Consider the following 25,674-nt stretch of genomic DNA (forward strand, 5'->3'; position numbering starts at 1 on the left):
AAAGAATCATCCGGTTTTGGAACAACATGAGGATTAGTAAAGCTTTTTCATTTTTGGATGAACTCTCTCTAGAGCAGGATTCAGGGCAATGAGTAAAAAGCATTGTTTGTAAAATTAATAGTAAATCAGGCAAGGGTTCATACTTATTATGGTAAATCACTGGGGTGTAAGCCTCTTTGCAAAACTCTGCACAGCTTGACTTGCCAAAGATTACCTGTTCAGAAAAAGGAGGAAATCGCATTGTATGTGTGAGTAATAGCTGAGCCACTCCACTAGATGTCACTAGGGAGATAAATTTCATCAATGATGCTGCCCTCACTAATCAGAACACCGTGGATGGATCACAAACTGAATTTTGCCTCTAATGTATCTTCACTACATATGGTCTCACATGAGCCTTAAACCAATTAAGAAATGTTTCAAAGTGAGCAACTGGTGTGGAACTACAGCTCTAACATAATTAGGGAGTTTCTAAAATGCGTGATTAGATTAAGAAAATGTAAAAAGGTTCTGCAAGTTCACTATGAAATCCCCAAAATTTCCCAGAGCACGTCTTAATAGATCTGGAGACCGAGATCAGATCTAGTGACTAATGTAACCTGTGTATTTAGTTGGAGCAAAATACTATGACATGAATCGATTCGTTTTTAAGGAGATCCTGCCATTTTATTGGCACACATCTGGGGGGCTTTTATTGTTCATAATTAAGTTTATCTAATGGATGAGATCATATCAAATGTGCTTGGATAATCCAAAATGTTTTTTCATGAGAATATGTTTTGACCGTGTGACTTCAGCCCCGAGCGTGTACAGTGCGTGGGTGTGAATGGTGACTCACAGGCATGGCCTGGCTGGGATCCTCTCCTGCCATGAACTGCACCTTCACTGCAATGTTCCTCACTGATCCCTGCCGGCTGCTGAAGTTGACAGTCTGAGGGTAAATGTACAATAGACTCCTGAGAGAGAGGGAGAGAGAGAGAGTGGGAAATAGATGATTACATAATTAATCCTTATCTATCAGGCATTAATGGTTTTAAGGAAAGGCCTGTAGGCCAGTGATTCTCAAGGGGTTTTGTTTCCGGACCCAAATTTCACATTGGACATCAAGTGGCCACTCAACACAGCACAAGCGTAAAAAAAAAAGGCCTTCAAAAGAAACATTCATTAGACCCGACAATACACAAAAGTGTTAAAATCACATAGGCTAAATAGGAAAACTGACGATTTTGGAAATGCAAGCACAAGTGTGATCTACGGTTTATACTGCTTTGTTGTGATGTGTTCAGATCCCATTGCTTTCTCAACAGGTTTGCCTTTATAGTTTGAGTGTTTGTTGAATTTCGATGGTTTCATGCTCTTCGCACCCAATATAATATTGCACAAAACGCATTATGAACGGTACACAAAACAAGAGTTTTCAAGTCTTATAAATGCTAAATCTCTTCCTGGTTTTAGGACAACAAACTGAACGGCTCTATAGATCGCAACAGTCTGGTTCTGGAAGTAAAAATCCCAGTAATTTTCCCCATAGGGGTACAGATTTTTAACAATAACATAAAACTTTAAAGACAGACCTACCGTGAACTCTGAGCTTGTTAATCGATGGTGTATGTTTCTGTTGAAGCCATCAGTTCAAGTTATTTCAAATGTATTTATTTTTTTAAAATCATGTTTTATAGCGCAATTTCTGATGAATGACTACACTACCCATGATCCTGAAGGGAAAGATCCACCAAGCAATTGAACAGTGATCAGAACTTTGTAGCTCCAAAAATCACAAAGCAAACATAAAAGTAATCCATATGACTCCAGTGTTTAAATCCATACCTTCAGAAGAGAAACAGATCAAAATGTAAGTCCTTTTTTTACTCTAAATCTCCACTTTCACTTTTACATCTGAAAGTCACATGTGGTGCCTGTTTAGTTTCACTTTCACATCTGAAAGTTAAAGTGGAGATTTAGAGTAAAAAAGGACTTACATATTGTTCTACACCTATTAAATTGCTTCTGAAGAATTGGATTTAAACACTGGAGTTACTTTTATGTTTCCTTTATGGGATTTTTGGAGCTACAAAGGTCATTCGTAGGGTCACCAAAGGTCACCATTCACTTACATTGTATGGACCTACAGAGCTGAGATATTCTTCTAAAAATCTTCATTTGTGTTTAGCTGAAGAAAGAAAGTCATACTCATCTGGGATGGCATGAGGTGAATAAATGATGATCATTTTTGGGTGAACTATCTCTTTAAGTACATAGTCTTGTGCCTTTACATTTTTATCCAATTTTCACACTTTTTTTTTTGCTGCTTCAAATAAAAATTTGAAATCTTGTTATTCACCTCAGAGCTGGTCGGTTTGGTTCATGGCTTAGCACACTTTAAAGAAGGATTTAATGAAATCCTTATGGAAAATATGAATGGGAAAAATACTTCCAGAACCAAGACATCTGGAAAAAGTGGGTGGGCACAGTTGCACTGTATTATACACAGTTTAGGGGAGACAACATGTAAACTGTCAATTTACAACTGCTTCAAGTTAGAAACTTGACCACAAATATTCACAAAAGAACCACCTGTGGAAAGCAGGAACAAACATCTAAACATGAGGTGCTCCATGACAATCATCCACTCTTAACATCTGCATGTTTGAGGAACAGTGGACAGAAACAGACATGAAAAGCCCTGCAGATGACCTTAAAACAAGCTACTTTACCCCAAATCAAACACTGAACGGGTGATAGCAACATGAACATACAGGCAACAATCTCTTGGACTGCCACTAAATACTATCTTTTACATAACTATTATCATTCTATCATCGTTTGCGTAAAACTCAAATATTAACTCAACCGTTTACAGTCTTAATTTATATATACAGTGGGGACCAAAGGTCTGAGAGTACTAGTGACAATTTTTCTATTTTGCATTGTTCTAATTTAATACAAAAACTTTAGATTACAAGGAATTATATTAGCAGCTTAAAAAATAAAGTGCCAAGTTGAATTAAAAAAATTAAAATGAATTTCAGAATTTCTTAGTATTTGTTGTGTCTTCTCTTTTCTCTCTGACATGGACTCCACAAAACCTGATGATCCATGTTATCCAACATGATTTGAGAATGTTCCAAAGAGCATCTTGTATGTTTCAGTGAAAGAAAGAAAATCTGACCTTTTGTACAGAGAACATGGTCAATGTCACACATTTGCTTACATTTCACTGGTGACGTAGAAATAGTGCAGAATCTTAAATCATTTTGCACCATAAATGTCCTTTCTTTTACATTTTTCAAGATCCTAAAACTTGTTTATTTCCTGTTTCTTATTTCCAAGATTAAATAAAAATTTAAAAAAAAAATCAATGTGGTCTCAGACTTTCAGACCCCTCTGTATTTCCAACTGTTGTCTATTTTACACTTTGTGACATGGGTTCACTGGATGCTTTGGGCAAGGGGAGGAATGTGTTGGCAGCCCGTTCCAGTGTTAGGCACGTCCCTGGTTCAATACCACAAAACCTTTGTCTCACCGTCACAAGTCAAGGTCTCTCTCTCTCTCGGACACACAAAATTGTAAGCAAAGCTCTGATAGGACTGTGTCCACACTGATTTCCCAATGTCCACACTTCAACATGGTCACAGCTTATAAAAGCAGCACCAGGTTGCATAGCGTTTAACCAGAGCTGTTTTTGATTTCTTGAGAGGAAAGTGTGAACTTCCACTCCAGGATGCAGGTGGCATTATGTGTGCTGTGTGTGGTTCTGTGCATAAACGGGGGCTTCTCATCTCCGCTGAAGTCTGCTCAGAGCAGGGAGAAGCTGGCCTCTGTTGATGATGTTAACATTCTGATGTACGGGGTGCTGCAGTTCAGTGAGTCCCTGCACCACATATACCAGAGCACAGAGGCCAAGCTGGCCCGCGTCACACAAGCAATCAGCAGAACCGAGAGTGATGTGAGGAGACTGGGCCAGGACACAGAGGAGGCAGCTCAAACTGAATGCCAGATCAAAGAGAAACTCCAGCTTATTCAGGTTAGCCTATGACGTTTTAATAGGAGTCACATTAGTGACTTACCGATAAATATTGGCCAGGCTAATTAATCGGCCGATATTTGGCCATTCTGAGATTATCAAAGTTCTTACCCTCTTAAGTATTTCATTCTTACAGCGGTCACAAAAAGTATTTAGAAATTTAAGCCACGCCAAAAAATGATCAAAACACATGGCACTATTTTAAAGAAAGCTTAAAGTAGGAGGCTGTGCTGCCTGCTCGCTGGTTTGATGAGGCATGTTGCTTGTACAGCACCTGCGCTGACTGCCCCCTACTGCATCAAAGTGGTACATCAAGCTTGTATGGCTCAGATGGTAGGAACATTCCTTATTATGGAATTTACGTAGAGGTTGGGGGAATGAGTAACTGTGTAAAATGTTTTAACACATTACTTTTCATCCATGCTTTCATAACCTCTCATTTAGATTACTGTAACTCTTTTTACAGGTTAACCTGCAAAAGTGCTTTACCGCTTACAACTTGTTCAAAATTCTGCTGCTCGTGTTCTCACACAAAAGAAATCAGCTCACATAACTCCATTCCTTCGCCAACCGCATAGGCTCCCAGTGTCCGATCGCATACAGTTCAAAATTCTTGTCTTAGTCTTTAAGGTCTTTCATGGATTAGGTCTAGTGCTGGAAACTTGCTTGTTGTCCCTAAGTTTAGACTGTCTACTGTTGGTGGTAGGGCTATCAGCATTGCTGCACCAAAGCTTTGGAACACTCTGCCCCAAAATCTCAGTGAAATTACTTTGTGTTAATTTATGTTTTTGTCTATTCTTTGTAAAGTGTCCTTGGGATCTTGAAAAGTGCTATATAGATAAAAATTATTATTATTATTATTACTACTAAATAAACACGTTAAATTGACAGCTGTAAACAATTCATGAATTGTTTTAAATTATGACAAGAGTGTTACAAGTGGTTGTCAAACATTGGAACATGTCCATAGTTGTGATGAACAACACCTATGGTTACTCTGCTCACTGTATGTGAGCGCAGATGTCCACAAAAAATCCTCTTCTGTGCAGTAAGTTCTGAGAGAATCTCTAGCATCATTTGTTTGGAGATCCATACATTTTAAGTGTGACTTAAGTGTCTAACATTTTAAGGGGCCACTTTAAACAGTTTTTAACTTATAAGTAAATAGTGCATATAATGGTTGTTTCATTTCAGCAATATTTGTAAACATAATTCACACTATCAAGTACATCAAGACAGTATGGAAAATGCTAATAAAAACAAAAAGGAGTGATTTGTAATTTCTATTTTATTCACGATATTGAAAGCACAACAACAACACATTATTTGATGTTTTATCTTGTGAATTTAATTGTTTTTTTGTTTTTGTTTTATTATATACACTCATTTCAAATCAAATGACTGCAACACGTTCCAAAAAGTTGGGACAGTCGAGTGTTTACCTCAGCGTAACATCATCATTTCTTCTAGTAACACTTTAAGCATTTGGGCACTGAAGACACAAGTTTGTTCATTTTAGCAAGTAGAATTTTCCTTCATTTATCCACTATGCAGGTCTTCTGCGCTTCATAATGCACCACACATTCTCAGTTGGAGACAGGACTTCAGGCAGGCCAGTCTAGCACCCGCACTCTCTGCTGATGCAGCCATGTACTTGTAATCCGGGCAGCATGTGGTTTGGTGTTGTCCTGTTGGAAAACCACTTCTGAAAGCATGTGATCTCCGATCCCTCAGACATAGTCTTAAAAACTGTCATTTGTCTGTAATGGATTTAATGACATGTGCTCAGGGATACTTTAGTAAACCTTTGACATTCAACACCATTTGCCGCTGTGGTTTAGTTGCAAGTTAAGGCTTTACTATGTAAAACAGAAACCATACATCAACACTGTCCAGAAGCGTCGCCGACTTCTCTGGGCTCGGTCTCATTAGAGATGGAGAGTAGAACAGTTGTGAGAAATGGTGATGTTACATAGTGGTAAACACTGGACTGTCCCCACTTCTTTGGAGTGTGTTGCAATCTGATTTGAAAGGATTGTATATATATATTTTTTAAATAATTAAATTCACAAGGTAAAACATCAAATAATGTGTTGTTGAGGTGCTTTCAATATATCACAGGGTGAATTTTGTTTTTATTTGCATTTTCCATACTGTCCCAACTTTTTTGGGAATTAGTGTTGTACATATTACATTGGCATATTATATTATAATGGCCATCATTCACCCTGTGCTCAAGATATTGGCATAATTGGCCACAGAAAAATCAATGTCAGTCGACCACAAAGTACATGTGTATACTATAAGTCTCTGTTAGGAATTAGTAGGGGGAGCACCACTGCTGAAAAACTGTGCAAGGAACTGACATTTCTGTTTACATATGCTACAGTTTAATCGCAGTATTGCTTTAATCACATTATAATCGTATTAAGAGGGTGCATGCAAACGTCGCCATTGATTCAATGTCCTTTACTGTCTTCCCTGGTGAAACGTTAGTTCAGACCAACATGATCCACCCAGACTAGAGTGAAAGTCCTATCCAAATTAGAGCTCATTTTATGATCCAACAGAGACAGAAAAACATGATAATAACAGAGAGAGAGAGGGAGATTATGTACATTGCACATGTAACAGCCTGTACGTTTACATGCTCAGTTATAATCGAGCTACAGCGGGTTTTTGTGTAGATCAGTTAGTCTCCGTCTGTCTGTCCAGCTGTACACGACACAATGCAGAAACAAATATTTGAAAGAAGGACATCAGCCAAGGAAATGCCAGTAATACAGGTCACAAATCACCTCTATCTTTCAGAGCATGTGCAAATCGGTGATGCCAGTTCAAAGTCGAGCTGCAAATGCATAAATCGTATCCATTTTTTTTTTTTTTTTTTTTTATAATAATAAAGATATTCACAGATTGTACGATTTCAGTCTGACTAAAGTGTTTACCTGGCATTTTAAAAATACGAGTTTTTAAAGAGTATGTAAACATTATGAATATCTCTCTAAAAACATATAGGCAGAAAGATTAGCAGACAAAAAGTCTTTTAAGATCAGAGGGAGAGAGGGAAGTAATAGAACAGCGTACTGGGAGCTTGGGTCATTGTGTTGAACACCTGTTCTGATTGCAGGCCCAGATGGAAGGGCTGCAGGTCCAGGCCCAAGAGAACAGAGGTACAATCACCAGGGTGGAGCAGGAAGAGGCGGCACTAAAGAAAAAACTAACCACTCTGGAGGAAAACTTGAACAGCTCTGTGCCAGGCAAGATCAAGGTACTAAAGATGCCAAACTGTGCTATCTTAAACCAGTACACCTTTCAATCAAAACGCATTTACTGGATTTACTCTAAACCAGTCAAACGGTTTTGTTTCAGGACACAGATTTCTCAATTGTACATCAAGTGGCAACACAACACAGTACCGTAAAAACAGTAGAGTAAAAATTAAACAAAAGTTCTGTAAAATCAAACACTGAAAATTATTAATATTACCATGAACTGATTGGCCCAACAATTTGCCAAATTATTAAAAAGGAATATTCCAGGTCCAATACAAATATAATATTGATTACCACAAAAATATCATTTCAACTCATTCCTCCTTTAAAAAAAGAAGCAAAGATCAAGTTTACAGTGAGGCACTTACAACGGAAGTGAATGTGGCCAATTGTTGTCAGGTTTAAAAAGGCAGAAATGTGAAGCGTATTATTTTATAAAAGCACAAACATGATACAACTTGTGTATTATTTGAGCTGTAAAGTTGTTTAAACTGCAGTTTTTACGGTCATTTTAGGGTTTTAAGGTTAACAGCATTAAATCACCATGGCAACAAAGTAAGAAATTTGGATACAACTTTAGACAGAAAAGGTTAGCAAGAAATTTTATCACACTAAAATAATGTTTACACACATATTGTTGACATCTTGTGGCTATACTTTTGAAACGGTGAGTATCTTAATGCCTTACTGTAACAAGATTTTTGTTTTGTTTCTAGAGAAAAGCACGGACAAGTCAAAATTATTATTTGAGGTAATCAACATTATGCCACAAACCAGAATATTCCTTTAACGTAATATAGGCTAAAATATTTATTTCAAAAAGTCTCTTGTATTTCATGCTCCAGGCAACCAATACTTTACAGCACAAAACACATACTGGCCAGGTTTACCCTCACAGGTGAACCCATTTTTAATGCAGTGTGTGCTGTATTTATTTTTACATTTGCACAGTTTTGTTCATGCTTTATTCAAAGGTGAGAGCATGTCAACATGCAACCTGTCCATGTTGGCATCTTCCTAATTTGGCTTGCTTCTGCTACCAAGGTGAATTTGCACCAAAATAAAAAAGTTTGATCAGATACACAGCTTTTGACATCAACAACAAAAGAGATGGCGTACATTTTTTACTCCCTAAAAGTTGATAAGCTTCTATATTTTGTTATTCTACTTTACTTTGTACGATTTAATGGTTAGTTGCGTTTTATTATTTGCGTTTAGCATTATTTTGTCCCCTGTTGTCCATGACGCTATTAGAACAGATCAGCGACCCATCAATTGATAGCCACTGCTCAAGACTTTTCTCTTGAAATAACTCATATCTCAATTTGACAGGATACGACACTTAAAAACATCACTATCCTAAAGGATCTGATGAAGTGGACGGAGGAACAGAAACTGAAACTGGAGATTCAAAACCAGCAGTTGGCCGAGTTACAGAAACGGGTGAGCCTGATTGTCGACTTACTAGTAAACTCATGATGATTAAACCTGAGATAACCAGCTCATAAAACCATAAGCTCATGTCAGTACTTGCTTCTCATTTCAGAATGTGGTGTAACCACTGAAAAACCTGACTGTTTACCTGAGAAGAGCAGGAGCAGCAATCCTCAAACACTCCACAACAAACAGATCTCACACCTACTACATTTCCATAATATAACTTTGTTAATAATTTCACTCACATTGGGCTTCCTTCATGAAACACAAGCAGGATGTCACAAAAAATGTGCAGCTTTTTTTGGTTTATCTATGTAAATCGCATCGATTTAGAAGACATTAATTTAACCGCTGGAGACTTATCGATGACGTTTATGTTGACTGTCTGTTATTTTTGGAGCTTCAAAAATCGGATCACCATCTACTTGCATTTTAAGGACCTACTGAGCTGAGATATTTTTCTAATTGGTTTATCTATGTTTATTATAGCATAATACACAATTATCTATAATATGCATGTATTTGTGGTTTATTGGTATAACCAAAGAATAATAAAAGTGTAAATAATTAAATTCACAAGGTAAAACATCAAATAATGTGTTGTTGAGGTGCTTTCAATACATCACAGGGTGAATCGAAATTACAAATCATTCCTTTTTGTTTTTATCTGCATTTCCCATACTGTCCCAACTTTTTTTGATGAATGTGATTTGGGCTAATTTTTGGAGGGTTTAAAAGGCAGAAATGTGAAGCTTATAATTTTATAAAAGCACTTTCATTAATTCTTCTGTTAAAACTCGTGTTATTTGAGCTGTAAAGTTATTTAAATTTTCATTTTAGGGTTTGTTGACATTACATCATCATGGCAACAAAGTAAAATTGGCTATAACTTTACACAGAAAAGGTTAGTGAGTGATGTTATCACACTAAAATCATGTTTACATGCATATTGTTTATGTCTTGTAGCTATACTTTTGAAACAGTGAGTATTTTAATGTTTAAAGATTGGCCCCCATTCACTTCCATTATAAGTGCCTCACTGTCACCTCGATTTTCTGCCTTTTTTTTTTCCTAAGAGAAGGAGGGACGGGTCAAAATACATTTTTGTGGTAATCAATATTATGCCAAAAATACTGCTGATCGAGCTTAATTTGTACTGAACCCGGAATATTCCTTTAATAATGAAACTGATTCTACTGCAAAGATGGGTGTATAAAAGAGAGTTAATAGGTAGAATACAGACAAAAGAATGATGATAGGCATATCTTACTTTGGACAGATGTGTGAATGGCTTACAGCTGCAGATGGCACGTGAGTGAAGCAGCAGATTAAAAAAAAAAAAAAAAAAAAGAGAGTGAATGGGCACTTAAGAATATTTAAGTAAATTTGATTCCTCTTGAAGACTAATTAAAGCTACACTATGTAACTTTTTTTCTGTTTGTTAAAAAATAACAATGTATTAATGAGGGAGAGCAACAAAATCTTCCAAACCATGTCTTTACCCAAAAGCACTTTGATAAACCTATAATAATGATTTATATTTTAGAGCTGTCGGGACGGATTTCGCTGGAAATTGCACACATGCGTCATTCGCCCATGCGTGCTGACGTCATATCCGTACACAGAGAAAATAAGATCCAGCTACTGTAGTGCGTGAGTGGTGTGGGAGTAGCGTGAAGCTGAAAGTTAGTGACAACAAATGAGAAAAATTGACCATGGATCATTCAAAACGGCAAACCTCCGGGGAATCACCGGTTGCAAAAACAAAGAAACCCTGAACAGAGCAGAGTCTACAAGCAAAAAGGGAAAGCGACAGAGTCCGTAATAAAACCCGAATCAACATCAGCTTGGCTTTTCAGAGGTGGCGACAACTCCGAGATCTGAAAGAATTTAAAAGCGACCCAGAGATGGCTTTTTTCTTACTCAACAGGTAAGATATTTTATTGATATGTGTGTGTGTGTGGGTAGTGAAATACAATAATTATACTGTAAGTGGTGCAGAACTTTTCACTTGCTAGCACACGTGTGTATTTAATTTTATACGTGTGCAATCATTTTATATATCCTTTAGTCATAGGCTTGCCAAGGACATGCGAGTCTTGAAATGATGTTGACCACTGGTTGGTAACAATGACGATCTCTAAATTAGTTACTACGTTGGTCTATTCGGCCAGAATATCCTGCAGTTATAAAAACTTTACAATGTTTGACCTTATCAGACTAGCAATCGTTATGTCTAATGTTAATGAACGTTGCCTTACTTTTGTAACGTCATTTATTTCAAAACATCAATGTTTCCAATAAGTCAAAACAACAGCAGAAGATATGGCACTTACCTGCTCAGATGACCTGTTTTCAAATATCCATATTTTTTTTTCTCCCATTTTCTCCCCAATTTGGAATGCCCAATTCCCAATGCACTCTAAAGTCCTCGTGGTGGCGTAGTGACTCACCTCAATCCGGGTGGCGGAGGATGAATCTCAGTTGCCTCCATGTTTGAGACCACCGTATCACATGGCTTGTTGAGTGTGTTACCGCGGAGACGTAGAGCGTGTGGAGGCCCACGTTATTCTCCGCGGCATCCACGCAAAACTCACTACGTGCCCCACCGAGAGCGAGAACCACATTATAGCGACCACGAGGAGGTTACCCCATGTGACTCTATCCTCTCTAGCAACGGGGCCAATTTGGTTGCTTAGGAGACCTGGCTGGAGTCACTCAGCACGCCCTGGATTCAAACTCACGACTCCAGGGGTGGTAGTCAGTGTCAATACTCACTGAGCTACCAAGGCCCCCCGGATATCTGTCTTTTCCTTTCTTTCATTATTTATTTGTCCATTTACTCTGATAAGATGTCCTGTATCCTTGTGTACACTCGTGCCTTGAACCACATTCATTCGCTCATAGGAACAGAACCGAAGCACAACCAAAACAATGTTTTTCCGCAAGATGCATGCAGGTTTATTTTTTAACCGCTAGAGGGCCAAAAGTTACATAGTGTAGCTTTAAATAATACATTTTAAAAAACTATAACACGCTCTTGGAAAATGTTACTACGATCGTACAGATGTAGGTAAGTTTGCACCAGTTTGCTAATAACTCTACACATTCATTCATCCTGACTGATCTTAACTGTCTAAACTGAACTTAGCTGTTGGCCTCAAAGTAGGTGGAACCTTAGATCACCCCTACCGATGATATGGACCAATGGCAGTAAGAAGGTGTTTAGCAGCAGGTAAGAAGTTTTCCTGAAAGTTCACCCTGGCGAGCTGTTACGAATCATCGGAACAATTGCAAAAACATCTTTCTTTTGACTAGATTTTGTTCTAAATGACGTCACACATGATCATTCTTCGATTTCCTAGGAAGTATACAGGGCCCTTAAATGATGATAGAATTTTCAATTTAGGGATAACCATTCCTGTAATATTAGTGATTTCAATCACACTGTCTGGAAATTAAGTTTCCTCTACATGAATGTGTGTGGACTGACCTATAGGTGGTGTGAGGGGTGTAGACGTAGCGAGTAGGAAACTCCAGCACCTCCTTGGTGGGGCGCACACGTGGGTCAGGGTAAGGCTTCACATGAAGCAGCTCTGGAGACAGACAGTAGTGAGGGGCCTCTGGAGCCGGAGAAATGTCTATCTTTAACTGAGCTATAGATAAAGATACAGAGAGTGTGATTAAAGGTTTAAATAAAAGAACTAATGAAGAAACAATGAGTGTGTGGGGAGGTACCTGTGACAGGTCTGAGTCGCCGCAGGACAGATGACGGCCTTCTCATGTCTGCCAGGTACTTATACAAGTCCTCATCACTCAGTCTGTCCCCCTCCTGCAGCAGCACAGAAAGAGCCAGCATTCATTCACAAGGAAACAAAAAAGCATGCTAATGTACAACAATCAGAAATAGTCAAACACAGACACTGGCCTGTTTGAAAAAATTGGTGACAGTAAGAGTGGCTGGACGGAAATTGGTGAAGTTGGTGTCCTCTCCTACACTCATCCTCTCGAATCCTTTCTTCTTTCTCTCATTCCACGTCCCCTTGCGTTCTGTAAGGACAAAAAAAGCAGTTTGCAACATCACTGTCATATAGCCTATATATAAACAAATTCTGTATGCATAAGGGCTTTGCGATGTACTGTATATTAAAGACATATTTGCGATAATTTTACCAGTGATATACCATAAAACTAAGCAACACAGAGAATACTGTGATGATTTTAATGTGCTTTTATGTGGCCATAAGGTTTAATAAAGACAAAATATTTGACTAGTTTCATGATCTTTCCTTGTCTTGCAACTCATGAGTATAAGAGCTTTAGACAGATATTTTAAGAGATTTTCTGTCATTACTCTAAAAAGTTAAAGGGTTAGTTCACCCAAAAATGAAAATTCTCTCATTATTTACTCACCCTCATGACATCCCAGGTGTGTATGACTTTCTTTCTTTACCAGAACACATTTGAAGAAAAATTGAAAAATATCTCAGCTCAGTAGGTCCTTAAAATGCAAGTAGATGGTGATCCGATTTTTGAAGCTCCAAAAATCACAGACAGTCAACATAAATGTCATCGATATGTCTCCAGCGGTTAAATTAATGTCTTCTAAATCGATGTGATACCATCACTTTTGGTGCAAAAATATAAATATTTAAGTACTTTTTTTTTACTCTAAATCATGCTTCCGGTCAGGAGCGGTATGCATGTGACGTAATCGCATTGGCACTTGAAGGGCGTGAAAACTGACACACGCGAGTCACAGCCGGAAGAGCAGTGCTGTTTACAAGTAAGGAGGAATGCTGTATAGTTGCTTGTTGGTTTTGGTTTAGATCTGTTTCTTTACTCACCGAGTGGAGAACGTGAGATTACCTCTGTATCATGGCAACATGAATACGTCACAAGAGAGATTGCTTGGACTCCACCCTCTCATGAAGCTTACCCGAAGCAATAAATGATTGTTAAATCTGCACTATGTAAAAATTTTTGGTTAAAAATGAACAAATTGCCATTATTGATTAAATAAAAAAAATCAGTGTTTGAAACAATGTTCTTACCATACCCTGATTCACTAAGGTAAGCCTATAAAAATAATTTGTATTTTGAGCTGTCGGGTTCGATTTGGCATAAAATTGCTGGCTTATGACTTACATCCTTGCGTCATTACGTCATGTCCGTGAACATAGGAAAGAAGAGTCAGCTGTCTCGTTCCCATGTAAACAGTAGATGGCAGTAATGCACTGTTTTAATTTGTGAGTAGCCGTTAAAAAGAAGAACTCACACTGTGTCGGACAGCATCGCAACAATCTGGATGGATGTTTATCTGTTATCCGTCCGGCGAAGTTGTTTACTTGCTTTAATGCTTGGATATGTTTTCTGGTAGGGTTGTTGAAGCAAATATTGCTTGTCATGCTTCTATGACTTGAATAATACTCGTATGTTAACCGATCGCAATGCATCTATGTTGTCGGGGGAAGTTACTGTGACATGTTTACAATTATTTATGACTTCTAAAATTGACTTAACTGTTATATTGCATTTTTAAGCATACTATTTTCATGTTTAATAAAGTCTATTTTATCCTCGTTTTAGGTTTTTAGTTTACTGTGTTATTGTGTACATTCATAAACATACTAATTTAGTATTACAGTTCACTTGCATTATCAACTGAGGGTGTACAATATAATATAAAAATAATAAAGTCTTCCATTGAACTCCTATCAGCCATATCACGAGTTGAACCTCTTCAATTGATAAGTGTAGTACAATACAAACATTAATAGTAGATAAAACACTTGAAAATTTGTATTAAAATATACTGGTACTGATTGAGGTGATTGAGTCCCCTGTTCTTTATGTAAAAGCTCTTTGAGTGTAGTGTCAGAAAAGCGCTATAAGTGCAAAATATGTAAATAAGAGTGTTGTTTATCTTCATCAAAGCAAGTAATAATTCCATTTTAAATGTTTAATCATATAACATTATATCAACATGAAAATTGCACATTATGACTCCAGCTCCAATCATGATCACACACAGGCGATGTCAAGGTAAGCTCAAATCATGAGATACATCTGCCAAAAGAGCAGTGCCGAAACATGACTCACGTTTAGTGTTCTTCCGCAAATTGCTTGCAATTTTAAGTTACAACCACAGATGTTGCTAGATAGCACAAAGTTACATAGTGCAGCTTTAAAAAGTACTTAAATATTTATCTTTTTTCACACCAAAAGTGATCGCATCGATTTAGAAGACATTAATTTAACCGCTGGAGACATATCGATGACATTTATGTTGACTGTCTGTGATTTTTGGAGCTTCAAAAATCGGATCACCATCTACTTGCATTTTAAGGACCTACTGAGCTGAGATATTTTTCTAATTTTCTTCAAATGTATTCTGGCGATGAAAGAAAGTCTTTCACACCTGGGATATCATGAGGGTGAGTGAATAATGAAAGAATTTTCATTTTTGGGTGAACTATCCCTTTAACAGAATCCTGCATTGCAGGTAAATATTACTGTTTATTACTATGTCTTGTTATATTGGTACATATAAATAAAATGATTCAATATCATTCTTCATTGACTTCCATCAGTGGAAAAGATTTGTTGATTACATATCACTACATTTCTACTGTATTTTACTTATTGCTTTAAACATTTTGAATTTTTTTGGCATTAACAATGGCTTTTATATGATCGACATGATAATTCCTTTAAAATCCTTTCAGAGTAAATACATAATTATTGAGATATGTTGAATGTCAAAATATCAGGATAAAAAAAAAATAAAAAAATTATTTCATAATTTTTTTTTGCTACATCGCTCAATCCTATATGCAACCACATTGTGTGTTACTTTCATGGGAGTCTTCAAGGTAACTGGTTGAAAGAAAGTAAATGTCATGCAGTAAAGGAGTTAAGCACAGGTGCTGAAGACAAAAGTGTGGTTAATGACGGTGCTTGTAAATACCCGTGTCTGAGTCTGAATCTGAGTGCTCAAGTCCTCCAACACTGCTGACGATGTTGAGCAGGTGAATGGCCGTCCAGGCGAAGGGCATCCGGAAACGACCCAATCGAGTGCACGTCTGCTCCGCCTGTGCCCTCAACTTCTCCAGCTTCTCCTTATGCTGTACACACACAGCAAGGTGAAATCACATTAGTTCAACCATATAGGTAGTTACTCAATACCAGTGTAAAGGTAATGGGTGAGCAGCAGTTATCATGCCATTTCAAACAACCCAAAAAGCAACTTGGCATCAGAATTGTACAGTGACAGTAAGCAGTTCCAGCATCTCCTGGACCTTGCTCATATTGAAGAAGAATGACAAATATTGCAGCAGTCCAGAGCAAGTTGAGAAATCGTTAATCATGCCAGATGTGCCTGATGAAATACTCCTGCACTAACCCTTATGTGCATGCCAGGGTCATGCCATTAATGGTGGCCCGGAGGAAATATGATCATTTAAAAAAATAACAAAAATATGAACCTGTAACGAATTCCTCTCTTTTTTTTATATGCAACATTTTTATTATTATATCATTTGTAAGAATATTATTTCTTAAGCAATAGTTCAAACAAAAAGGAAAATGTATTTAAAAAAAGTCTTCACAGGTTTTTTTTTTTATTTGCCAGGATTTACAATATCAAACATAATTGGTTCACATACGTAATAAATTTCTATTACAACTGTATCAGTATCAAAAAGTTTGTTTTGCTATTATATTTTCTAAATGTATAGTTTCTAAAGTCTTTTCATTACAAAACTGCTCTAGTTTTTACTGCAGTTATTCACAAACGTAGTGAGAAGTCATGCATGGTTTTACCAGTGATTAACTGTGGTCTTCTTTCAAATATCACTGTTAAAACTATGGAAACTACTGAAGAACTATGGCAATTTTTCATAATTATTATGAACCAAGCAATCAGTTTTCTTCTGTGTAAAATCTGTTTAGGGTATGTTTACACGACAACGATGTACTAAAAACGGAAAAGTTTTTCCTTTGCGTTTTTGAAAAGTTTCGCGTACAGACGACAACGTTGTCAAAACGATCCCCGTTCACATAGATCCGCGAAAATGACTAAAAAGGCTGTATTATGCATGCCAGGCCAGTAGTTAGCGATGTCACTTTGTAAAGAAACACTACGCACCTGTGCACATAAGCATTCTTCCACAGAGCGGTGAAAACAAACAATGAAGATGGCGAAAGCATCGAGCAATTTTGTCAGGACAAAATCTTGAGCAGCACAAACACAGTCCTGTAGTCCGCCATTGTAGTTTTTAATGTCTTGGAAGTACTCACGTGCATGCCTATAGACTGAACACGTAATACGCGTGTGCATGACGTCATCGTTTTCACAAATTCACGTTTTTGTATGTTTACACGGAGACGATAACGGCATCGTTTTCAAAAACGTGCACTTTGAAACCCGTTTTCAAAAGTTTGCGTTTTCAGGCCCCAAAACGCCGTTGTCGTGTAAACGAACAGCCAAACACATTTCGTTTTTAGTTGAAAACGTTGTCGTGTAAACGGCCCCTTAGAATCTGCTCTTTGATTGTAGAAGTAAATGTAACTGGCTTTAATTATCTGCAGAAAATTAAAGGATGACTGCACTTAATCAATAGATGTACCAACTAACTGTAAAAATATTTCAGTTTAGCCCTATACAAATTAGATGTATATAAACACTTTTTTTTTTTTTTTTTTAACAGATGTTACTGTTGCATCCCAAGTCAAAATCAATGCTAAATCATCAAATGAGCATTTCAGCAACAAAATATACAATATAAAATAATGTCACTATCATTATTAGTTTTAATCATTACATTAATTTTAATATATTAATCCTTAAATGCATGGGTGTTTTGCTAAACATTATTACATACCTTGGGTCTTTAGAGACCTGGCACTTATTTATCACAAACAGATCTACAAAATGCTGAGATAGTGTAAACATTTCAGAAGCATTTTTAAGACAATTAGAAAATAATAGAATAGAAAATATTGTTATATTTTGGTGTTTTATTTTTCATACATCAAAGAGATGATGCAACAAATGACAGAAGGAGATTCATAACTTCCACGCTGAAATTTTACGCGACTCAACTGGCTATCAAATGCATTCTGTATTGAGCTACACTTAACACATTAGCTACAATTAAGTTACACATATGTATATTCTCGGGCACTTGTTGAGTCTAAATAGATGTACAACTTACAGAATTTCAGCAGTACACACAAATGTCAATAGCCATATCATACTGTTCAAGTTTTGTACTTGCTATAGTTTACTTCCATGTTGCTTCTAGTAAACTTGAATAAATATAATCATATAAATATGACTTATAGAAGTGGAAAAATACAGTATATTGTGACACTATTACATATCTTGAGTCATTAAAGACTCAAGGTAAGCATTTAAGTGTTAAGGACAAAAATCGGTTATTTTTTTCACCAGTGCTACCAAATCCCAAAGTGCCACCATCTCTAGAGCCCTGCACACGTGCACATCTATACCTTAGTGGAATCAGATTCCTTCATGACCATGTATGGCTCACAGCATTCGCTGATATCTCCCTGCTGAAGGACTTTCTCCAGCTGAAAAACATACACACGCACACAGCTCTTAGTCCAGCATCATTGTACATGGACCTTCTTTGCCCTCTAAAATCTGTGTGGTACTGCACCTCCAGCTGGTCATACCTTAATGACTAGGAAGATGTCATGGGACGGGTATGTGATGGAGAAGATAGCAGATCGGGCCAGGGTGGAGATGGCTACATGGGGGTTGTGAGGGCGGAGCAAGCTCTTCATTTGATCCGAGTTCAGGTCAAAGTGAAAATCCTCAGAAATCTGAGAGAGGAATAGGTGCACGATCTCACGAGCAGGCCCACAAACAATATGCGCAAACAGAACACGGCAGAATTGGAACGCCGGCCCATCATTTACAAAGTTCATTCATTCACATGACTATTCAATATTTTGGCTAATTTGATAACACCTTTCAACTGCCAAAAAGAGCATAACACTATCAGCTCCATTTAACACATTTTCCAGTGAGAAACACTTTGTAAAGAATATGACCGTGATACCTTTTTCTTTTCCTTGACATCATACAGAGCCAGTGATCCAAATATTGGCTCAATTTCAATCTCAAATCTGGGGGAACAACCACAAGGCACAACACAACTCAGAACTGCATTTGGTTTAGCTGTTCAGTGGGAAAGTGTGAAAAAGAGGGTGTGATTCATAACAGTTTGAAGAATGGCTGAGAGACTTACTTGAGTGACAAACACTTGACCATGATCCTCTGACCGGTGTGCTCTTTCGGCACTTCTGGGATGGAACATCTCTCCACAGCCTCGTCCTGACAAACAAACAGCAATGTCTTTATGACTACAGCTCAGTCGATGCCATGGCAACGTTTGCTCAGTCATCAGAAACAATGTGTACACAGACATAATGTGAGAGTCGAGTATTAACAATCCAGAGGAGAGGGAGGAAAGACAAAGAACATGCCATGTAAGAAAGATCAAACAAAATCACTGATGGATAATCAGAGATGTCGTCTACACTTTTAAACTTCAGCGTTTGACAGCTCTCCTATGTGAAAGCCTCGAGTGTTACTCATCATCTCCTACACTACCAGTCAAGTTTCGACACGACTGAATCTGTTTCTCATAAAAACATTTTGATCTAAAAGCTTATGCAGTTTAAAACAGTTTTATAGACAAATATCAATTGTGCTTAAATGCTGATTTCTTTACAAAACTACTATTTTCATTTGGACAGAATGGATGAGATAGATAGAATTGTGAAGGAAAAGCTTCCAAGAAGTTCCCAGCATACTGTACATGGGAGTGTGCAGAGCTGTACTCTAGATGAAGGGTGGCTAATATTAAAAAAAAAAAATGGTTTTGATTTGTTTGAAATGTTTTGGTCACTACATAATTCCCATACTTCCATTTGTGATATTATTCTAAAATGTGGAAAACAGTCATAAGGTCGTTTAGGCCTGCATTGAAGACTCTTCTTTCCTTTTTCTCCTTCTTCTCCTTCCTTTTCTTTGCTTTCACACATGGTCATGCATTTTCTCACTCTGTCATGAATGATTTCAGACCTCATCTGGTGCAGGGTAAAGCCCCAAGAGATCAGTGTGGCGGCCCTGCAGGCGGTTCTCTGCATTGCGGCGGTCCATATCCTCTGCAGCCGTACGCTCCAACACGGAGGGCTGCAGCGGGTCAGGTGTGGAGTTTTTCAGGTCAAATATACTGGAGGCCCAGCTGCCCCGCGGCGTGTCATCCAGCGACATGGAGTGCCTCTTTGAGTCATCCTGTCACAGACAAAACTCAGGATTATGACTTCACCTTTCAAAACAAAACAACATTATTCTTTTATAATGACCATAATGATTTGAACAATGACTTTTCTCATCATTCATGATCTCTGAATGAGGATGTTTTTGAAAATTTTATAGAGATTACAATCCAAAGGAGTAATTTCTAGCCCATGAAATATTTTAAAGCTGAGCATAACTTGAACAAAACATATTTACTACAAAGGTTTCAGTCTTTTTCAGACTTGGAAATCAAGATTTCCATGACATTGGGACCCCTATTATTAAGATTCTTTAAATATTTTACTTTATTACAAAGTAAAAACATAATTTTTTTTTAAATGTCCATTACAAAAAAAAAAAAATCCCAAAAGTATCTATTTTATTTATAAAAAAAATAAATAAATAAAAATAATAATAATAATATATATATATATATATATATATATATATATATATATATATATATATATATATATATATATTACTCTTTTATAATTACCATAACGAACACTATTTATACAAGATTTTTTTTTTCAGTTTTATTAATAACATTATTTTATTCCAAAAATATTATTCATTTATAATGACCATAACGAAGACTATTTATCCAATTAATTTTTATCAGTTTCATTTATAAAACTCTTTATTAAAAAAAAAAAAAACAATTCTTTTATTATGACCTAAGCGACGATCATTTATCCAGCAATGTTTTTATCGGTTTTTATAATGACATTAATAATGAGCATTTATCTAGGCAATTTCTCAGATTCACTTTTCTCCTTTCTTTTATTATTCATTTTATTTAGGACACAATACAGGTCAAATCAAACCAGCAGTTCCTACATAAGTACAACAGATTGGCTGGCCATTTGAGATTTTTTTTATTTATTGCATTTTTGCACCTTTTTTATAGGGACGGTGAGAAATATGAAAAGAAATGTTTGGGAGAAGAGGGGGAGTGGGACTGGGAGATCAAGAGCCACAATCGTACTCACGTCAGCCACATGTGCATCATGGCTCAATGTACTAACTACTTGTGAGATTATATGAGTGTGTTTAATGCCAGCCACTGGCTCTGGACATTATTCACCACAGACGGTTACCTGCTCGTCCTGATGGTCAGTGGTGGCCTCATCCAGCTCAAAGGTTTGCTTGACAAGCCCTTTCTGCTTCTCCCGCTGCCGCTCAGAGTTGTGTGGTGTCTGTATCGTGCTGTATCGCTGATACCTAAAAGAACACAACGCAGCATGTGAATACATACACTTAACACCTAGTCCTCTAGTAAACATCCATGACATACATGTATGTTACAGTCAAAGCTCATGTATGAGGCAGAATTCTCACTTCCTCTGGATGATGAGCCAGGCATCAGTGTAGACCCCCAGGGCATCCCTCACTCTGGGGTCCAGCGAGCTACCAGCGTGCAACAATGAGAACACAAAAGATTATGTCAAAGCCCAGATACTTTCAATACACTTACAGGCAGCACAGCACGGCTTATCCAAGATGATCAGATTACATGATTACCAATGGGGGTGCGAGGAAGGGCACGGTTTGTTACACTTTGACACTGTATATGTGTGCGTGCATGTGTGTGTGATGAGTGACTCACTCCTCTTCTGGCACAGCCAGCTCTATAGTAGCACATTCTCTCTCCTGCAGCACCAGCTCCAGGTCATCAGTTGGGAACTCCAGCAGGTGTCTGAGGGGTCCGGGCTCTGCTCCTGGTGGATGACTGCTAACATACTCCTCATAGTCCACTGGCTCCACCACCTCTGTCAGAGGCACCTAGAAGGGTATACAGGCCACACTGGTCTCTCAGAAAGTTCGAGTTAAATGACTGAATTCACATGTGTAACTTGAGAAATGGCATACATATGCAATATTGGGGACTAACATTCTGCACCACTAGTGGCACCAAACGGAACTGCAAAAATTATTGTTTCCAAACAGGTTTCCCAAACTCTCCCAATGTCTGCCATTGTTCATTTAAATATGTAGTCTTGCCCCAAACTCATGCCATTGGTTGAGCTAATGTTGCCATGTCGGGCCACTCAAACAAACAGAACAATGTTGAAAGGGTCACAGATCCAATGCATCATTTGTTTGCAAATTTGTTTAATTGGTTTGATATTCTGTTATCTAATGCAATGACATTCATACATTTTAAGTGTGGTTTAGGTGTCCACACATTTTTTGGAGCCACTGTATATTGCTCTCATAAAGTGTTCTAATATAGATTTATTTTCATTTCATGAGTTAACTGGTTCATATAGTCCAGAAGCATATTAAGGTTAACGGAGTTGGATTGCTGTCCATAACGGAGGGGCTAGAGCATGGAACTGGGCTTGAATGCTTGGTTCACCCCCCTTGTCGTATGACCCCTTTATGAAGCTGCATTGCAATTAGCTACTACTTGTTGTCCATAGCATTTAGTGTATCTAATACTTTTTCAAAAGTGTAGCTTGCCTGTAGCTTAACTACTTCAAGAGAAGCTTAAAAAGTAAGCTTCGGTTTCAAAGTAGCTTCCCAGTACAGTGAAAACTTCAAAATAATCTTGCTCATAGAGAGCTAGTGTGCATGTTAGAGGAAGAAAAAGGCAAATGATTGTGGTTTGTGGTCATTTCCACTTCCTCTTTTCACTCCAATCTATAACCACTAACATTGGAAACCTAAAGTCAGAAACCACTATTGAAAATGCTTCTTTTTTGCTTTTTTACCACAAATTTTCAGATTATATGTAGGGTGTTGATTTAGTGTGAATAGTTATATGAAAAATAATGCGTTAAAAATGTAATGCAATTAATCATGCCCCCTTAAATTCTGTAATAAGCCTTGATGTTTTTGCGTTCCGCAGACAGCAGGGGGCAGCCTCAGCTTGGACTGTATCTAAAACTCCTGGGGCTGTACAGGCAACATGCCTCGTCAAACCAACGAGAGCAGGCAGCACAAAATTAATACGTAGCATTTCACAGATGATGCGCTTCTGGGTTCAAAGACAGTTGGGCAGAGTGCAATAGAATGCAATGAACTTAAGTTACGTTCTTTTAAAGTTTAAATCTACTTTTACTCTTGAAATGCATGTTCATGGTGCGAGACACTGAAACAAGATGCAACCAAAGTGAGATGCTCCAAGAGCATCCGTCTGATACATGTACTGTATACATATTACGTAGACAAACATTTTAAATCATGCAGACAGTGTGTGTCCTCTGAGAGATTGACAAACTCAAGTGAAAATGGATTACTGTCTAGAGTAGGGATATAACATATGGAAATTCACCTAAATATACAGTAGTTTATGCTGTGTGTGTGTGTGTGTATGTATGTATGTATGTGTATATATACACACACACACACACACACACACACACACACACACACACACACACACACACACACACACATACAGTTGTGCTCAAAAGTTTGCATACCCTGGCAGGAATTGTGAAATTTTGGCATTGATTTTGAAAATATGACTGATCATGCAACAAAAAAAAAAATAACTGTCTTTTATTTAAGGATAGTGATCATATGAAGCCATTTATTATCACATAGTTGTTTGGCTCCTTTTTAAATCATAATGATAACAGAAATCACCCAAATGGCCCTGATCAAAAGTTTACATACCCATGAATGTTTGGCCTTGTTACAGACACACAGGGTGACACACACAGGTTTAAATGGCAATTAAAGGTTAATTTCCCACACCTGTGGCTTTTTAAATTGCAATTAGTGTCTGTGTGTAAATAGTCAATGAGTTTGATAGCTCTCACATGGATGCACTGAGCAGGCTAGATACTGAGCTATGGGGTGCAGAAAAGAACTGTCAAAAGACCTGCGTAACAAGGTAATGGAACTTTATAAAGATGGAAAAGGATATAAAAATATAAGAAGTGGAAAATTCGGGGATCTCTTGATACCAAGCCAACGTCAGGTAGACCAAGAAAGATTTCAGCCACAACTGCCAGAAGAATTGTTCGGGATACAAAGAAAAACCCACAGGTAAGCTCAGGAGAAATACAGGCTGCTCTGGAAAAAGACAGTGAGTTTGTTTCAAGGAGCACTACTAGTAAGACAGCATGTCAGCTTCCTCTTCTAACTCAACGTGATAAGCAATATCTCAATATAAAAAAAACAGTGCAAAGACTTGACATCCTGGCAACTGTAGCAAAACTTCATGAAGTGTCACTCAAACGAACAGAGCCTCTTTACAAAACTGCATGAGGATGAAGCGCATCAAATATATTCTGCGGAGGTGCGCTGACTGTCGCAAGGCCAAGTCACTGACGTGCACAGAACAGGGGCTACAGGGGCGCAAGCCCCTGCCCCTTTCGTTCACAAATCTAAAGGTGCCCTTCACAAATGTAAAGGTGCCCTTTTAAGCGGAGGTGCCTTTGAGAGTGCATAGATTTAAGTGGAGGTGCCTTTACTACAGCACAATATTGTAAAATATAATTTGTATCAGTTGTTATACTTTTGCGTTACTTTTGCATTCCTCACAGCCTTGGATGATAGCGCTCCCTCTCACTCACATGCACGTGCAACCAAACACAGCGAGAGATGAGATATGATACAAAAGCCCCGCTTCCCTTAGTTACCGACACCTTCGAGTTTTCCTGTCGGCATCTGTTTTGCCAGAAAGCACAGAGAAGCGATCGCACAAGTAAATTACCTCAGCAATTATTATACAACACATTTGTCAACCGCTATGTATAGTTATGTATGTATATTTAGTCAGCTGTCTGCCACTTCAAGTCCTTCAGAGAAGGGGTGGCATAAATGGAATCAGAAAAATAATTAAAAAATTAGTGCCCGACCGATTTATCGATATTACCGATATTAGCATTTCACCAATATATCGGTATCGCGTATATGTTTACCGATATGCGCAGATATGAAAACTTTTTTCAGAACATATAAAGCAGAAAACAATGCTTGAATTGTGTCATAACGTAGTCCAGCAGAGCGTGCTCCGACTCCATTGATTACAGAGCTGACTCTGAACTGACAGTGGCTCTGCAGACAGGGCAGAGTTAAGCGGTGCAGAGTTAAGCAGTGTCTTCTCGGTAAGTTGCTAACTAGTTTGTGAAATACATACTGGAAAGTTAATAAACAATGATCCCATCATTTTCCCTTTTCAATATAACTAATATAAAGTTAATGCTGTCCCTGACAACCATGTCACTCATGTTTATCACATCTGTTTGTTATAGTTTGTCAGTGCAGTCAGTAATGTAGCAGACTGAAAGGTAAACATCAGAACATCTCTTTGCAGCTCAGCAGACAACGGTGCACTAGGGAATTGTGTCTGTTGAGTGTTGATTTCACACTATGTTGTTACCTAGTTGGTGAGATGTAATACTGGAAATTAAATAAACAACGTCCGCCTTTTACTCTCCATGACAACGAGCTTATAGCTAACTAGCTAATCACGTAGCTACTTTCATTGCTTGTCAGCTGAGTGGAAGCTAATGTGCAAACATGTATTCACCAAACTGTTCAAGATTCACAGTTTGATACCCCCTTCAACCGAACAATTCCAGTCAGTTGCATATATAAAATGTAATATTTAGAAGTCTGGTTTTCCACCGCTGAAT

At 37.7% G+C, this 25,674-nt stretch overlaps 2 protein-coding genes across 5 annotated transcripts in view; one reads left to right on the forward strand and one right to left on the reverse strand.

Annotated features, from left to right (window-relative positions):
- Positions 1-25,674, reverse strand: part of LOC127449944 (dedicator of cytokinesis protein 6-like) — an 81,447-nt gene that overhangs the window by 48,735 nt on the left and 7,038 nt on the right. For all 4 annotated transcript variants that reach the window (XM_051713585.1, XM_051713584.1, XM_051713587.1 and 1 more), the window contains exons 3-16: positions 21,687-21,862; positions 21,419-21,487; positions 21,178-21,301; positions 19,856-20,068; positions 19,017-19,102; positions 18,828-18,894; positions 18,439-18,588; positions 18,253-18,333; positions 15,707-15,863; positions 12,665-12,786; positions 12,475-12,568; positions 12,230-12,392; positions 839-956; positions 144-214 (exon numbers count right to left, since the gene is read on the reverse strand). In XM_051713585.1, coding sequence (XP_051569545.1) covers positions 144-214; positions 839-956; positions 12,230-12,392; positions 12,475-12,568; positions 12,665-12,786; positions 15,707-15,863; positions 18,253-18,333; positions 18,439-18,588; positions 18,828-18,894; positions 19,017-19,102; positions 19,856-20,068; positions 21,178-21,301; positions 21,419-21,487; positions 21,687-21,862 — 1,691 coding nt within the window. The remainder of the gene's footprint in view (positions 1-143; positions 215-838; positions 957-12,229; positions 12,393-12,474; positions 12,569-12,664; positions 12,787-15,706; positions 15,864-18,252; positions 18,334-18,438; positions 18,589-18,827; positions 18,895-19,016; positions 19,103-19,855; positions 20,069-21,177; positions 21,302-21,418; positions 21,488-21,686; positions 21,863-25,674) is intronic.
- Positions 3,682-9,876, forward strand: angptl8 (angiopoietin like 8). The gene is made up of 4 exons (XM_051713654.1): positions 3,682-4,024; positions 7,155-7,295; positions 8,632-8,742; positions 8,846-9,876. Exons 1-4 carry the CDS (start codon positions 3,722-3,724, stop codon positions 8,855-8,857), a joined length of 567 nt encoding a protein of 188 aa, XP_051569614.1. The 5' UTR covers positions 3,682-3,721; the 3' UTR covers positions 8,858-9,876.

This window comes from Myxocyprinus asiaticus, chromosome 13, assembly GCF_019703515.2.
Source record: "Myxocyprinus asiaticus isolate MX2 ecotype Aquarium Trade chromosome 13, UBuf_Myxa_2, whole genome shotgun sequence".
Classification (NCBI taxonomy): domain Eukaryota; kingdom Metazoa; phylum Chordata; class Actinopteri; order Cypriniformes; family Catostomidae; genus Myxocyprinus; species Myxocyprinus asiaticus.

Bases quoted from the DNA above. Each gene is read 5' to 3' on its own strand.
- angptl8 (XM_051713654.1), top strand. From the start codon at position 3,722: ATGCAGGTGGCATTATGTGTGCTGTGTGTGGTTCTGTGCATAAACGGG. The intron at 4,025-7,154 runs GTTAGCCTATGA...TTCTGATTGCAG, and splicing joins AGAAACTCCAGCTTATTCAG to GCCCAGATGGAAGGGCTGCA. The intron at 7,296-8,631 runs GTACTAAAGATG...TCAATTTGACAG, and splicing joins CTGTGCCAGGCAAGATCAAG to GATACGACACTTAAAAACAT.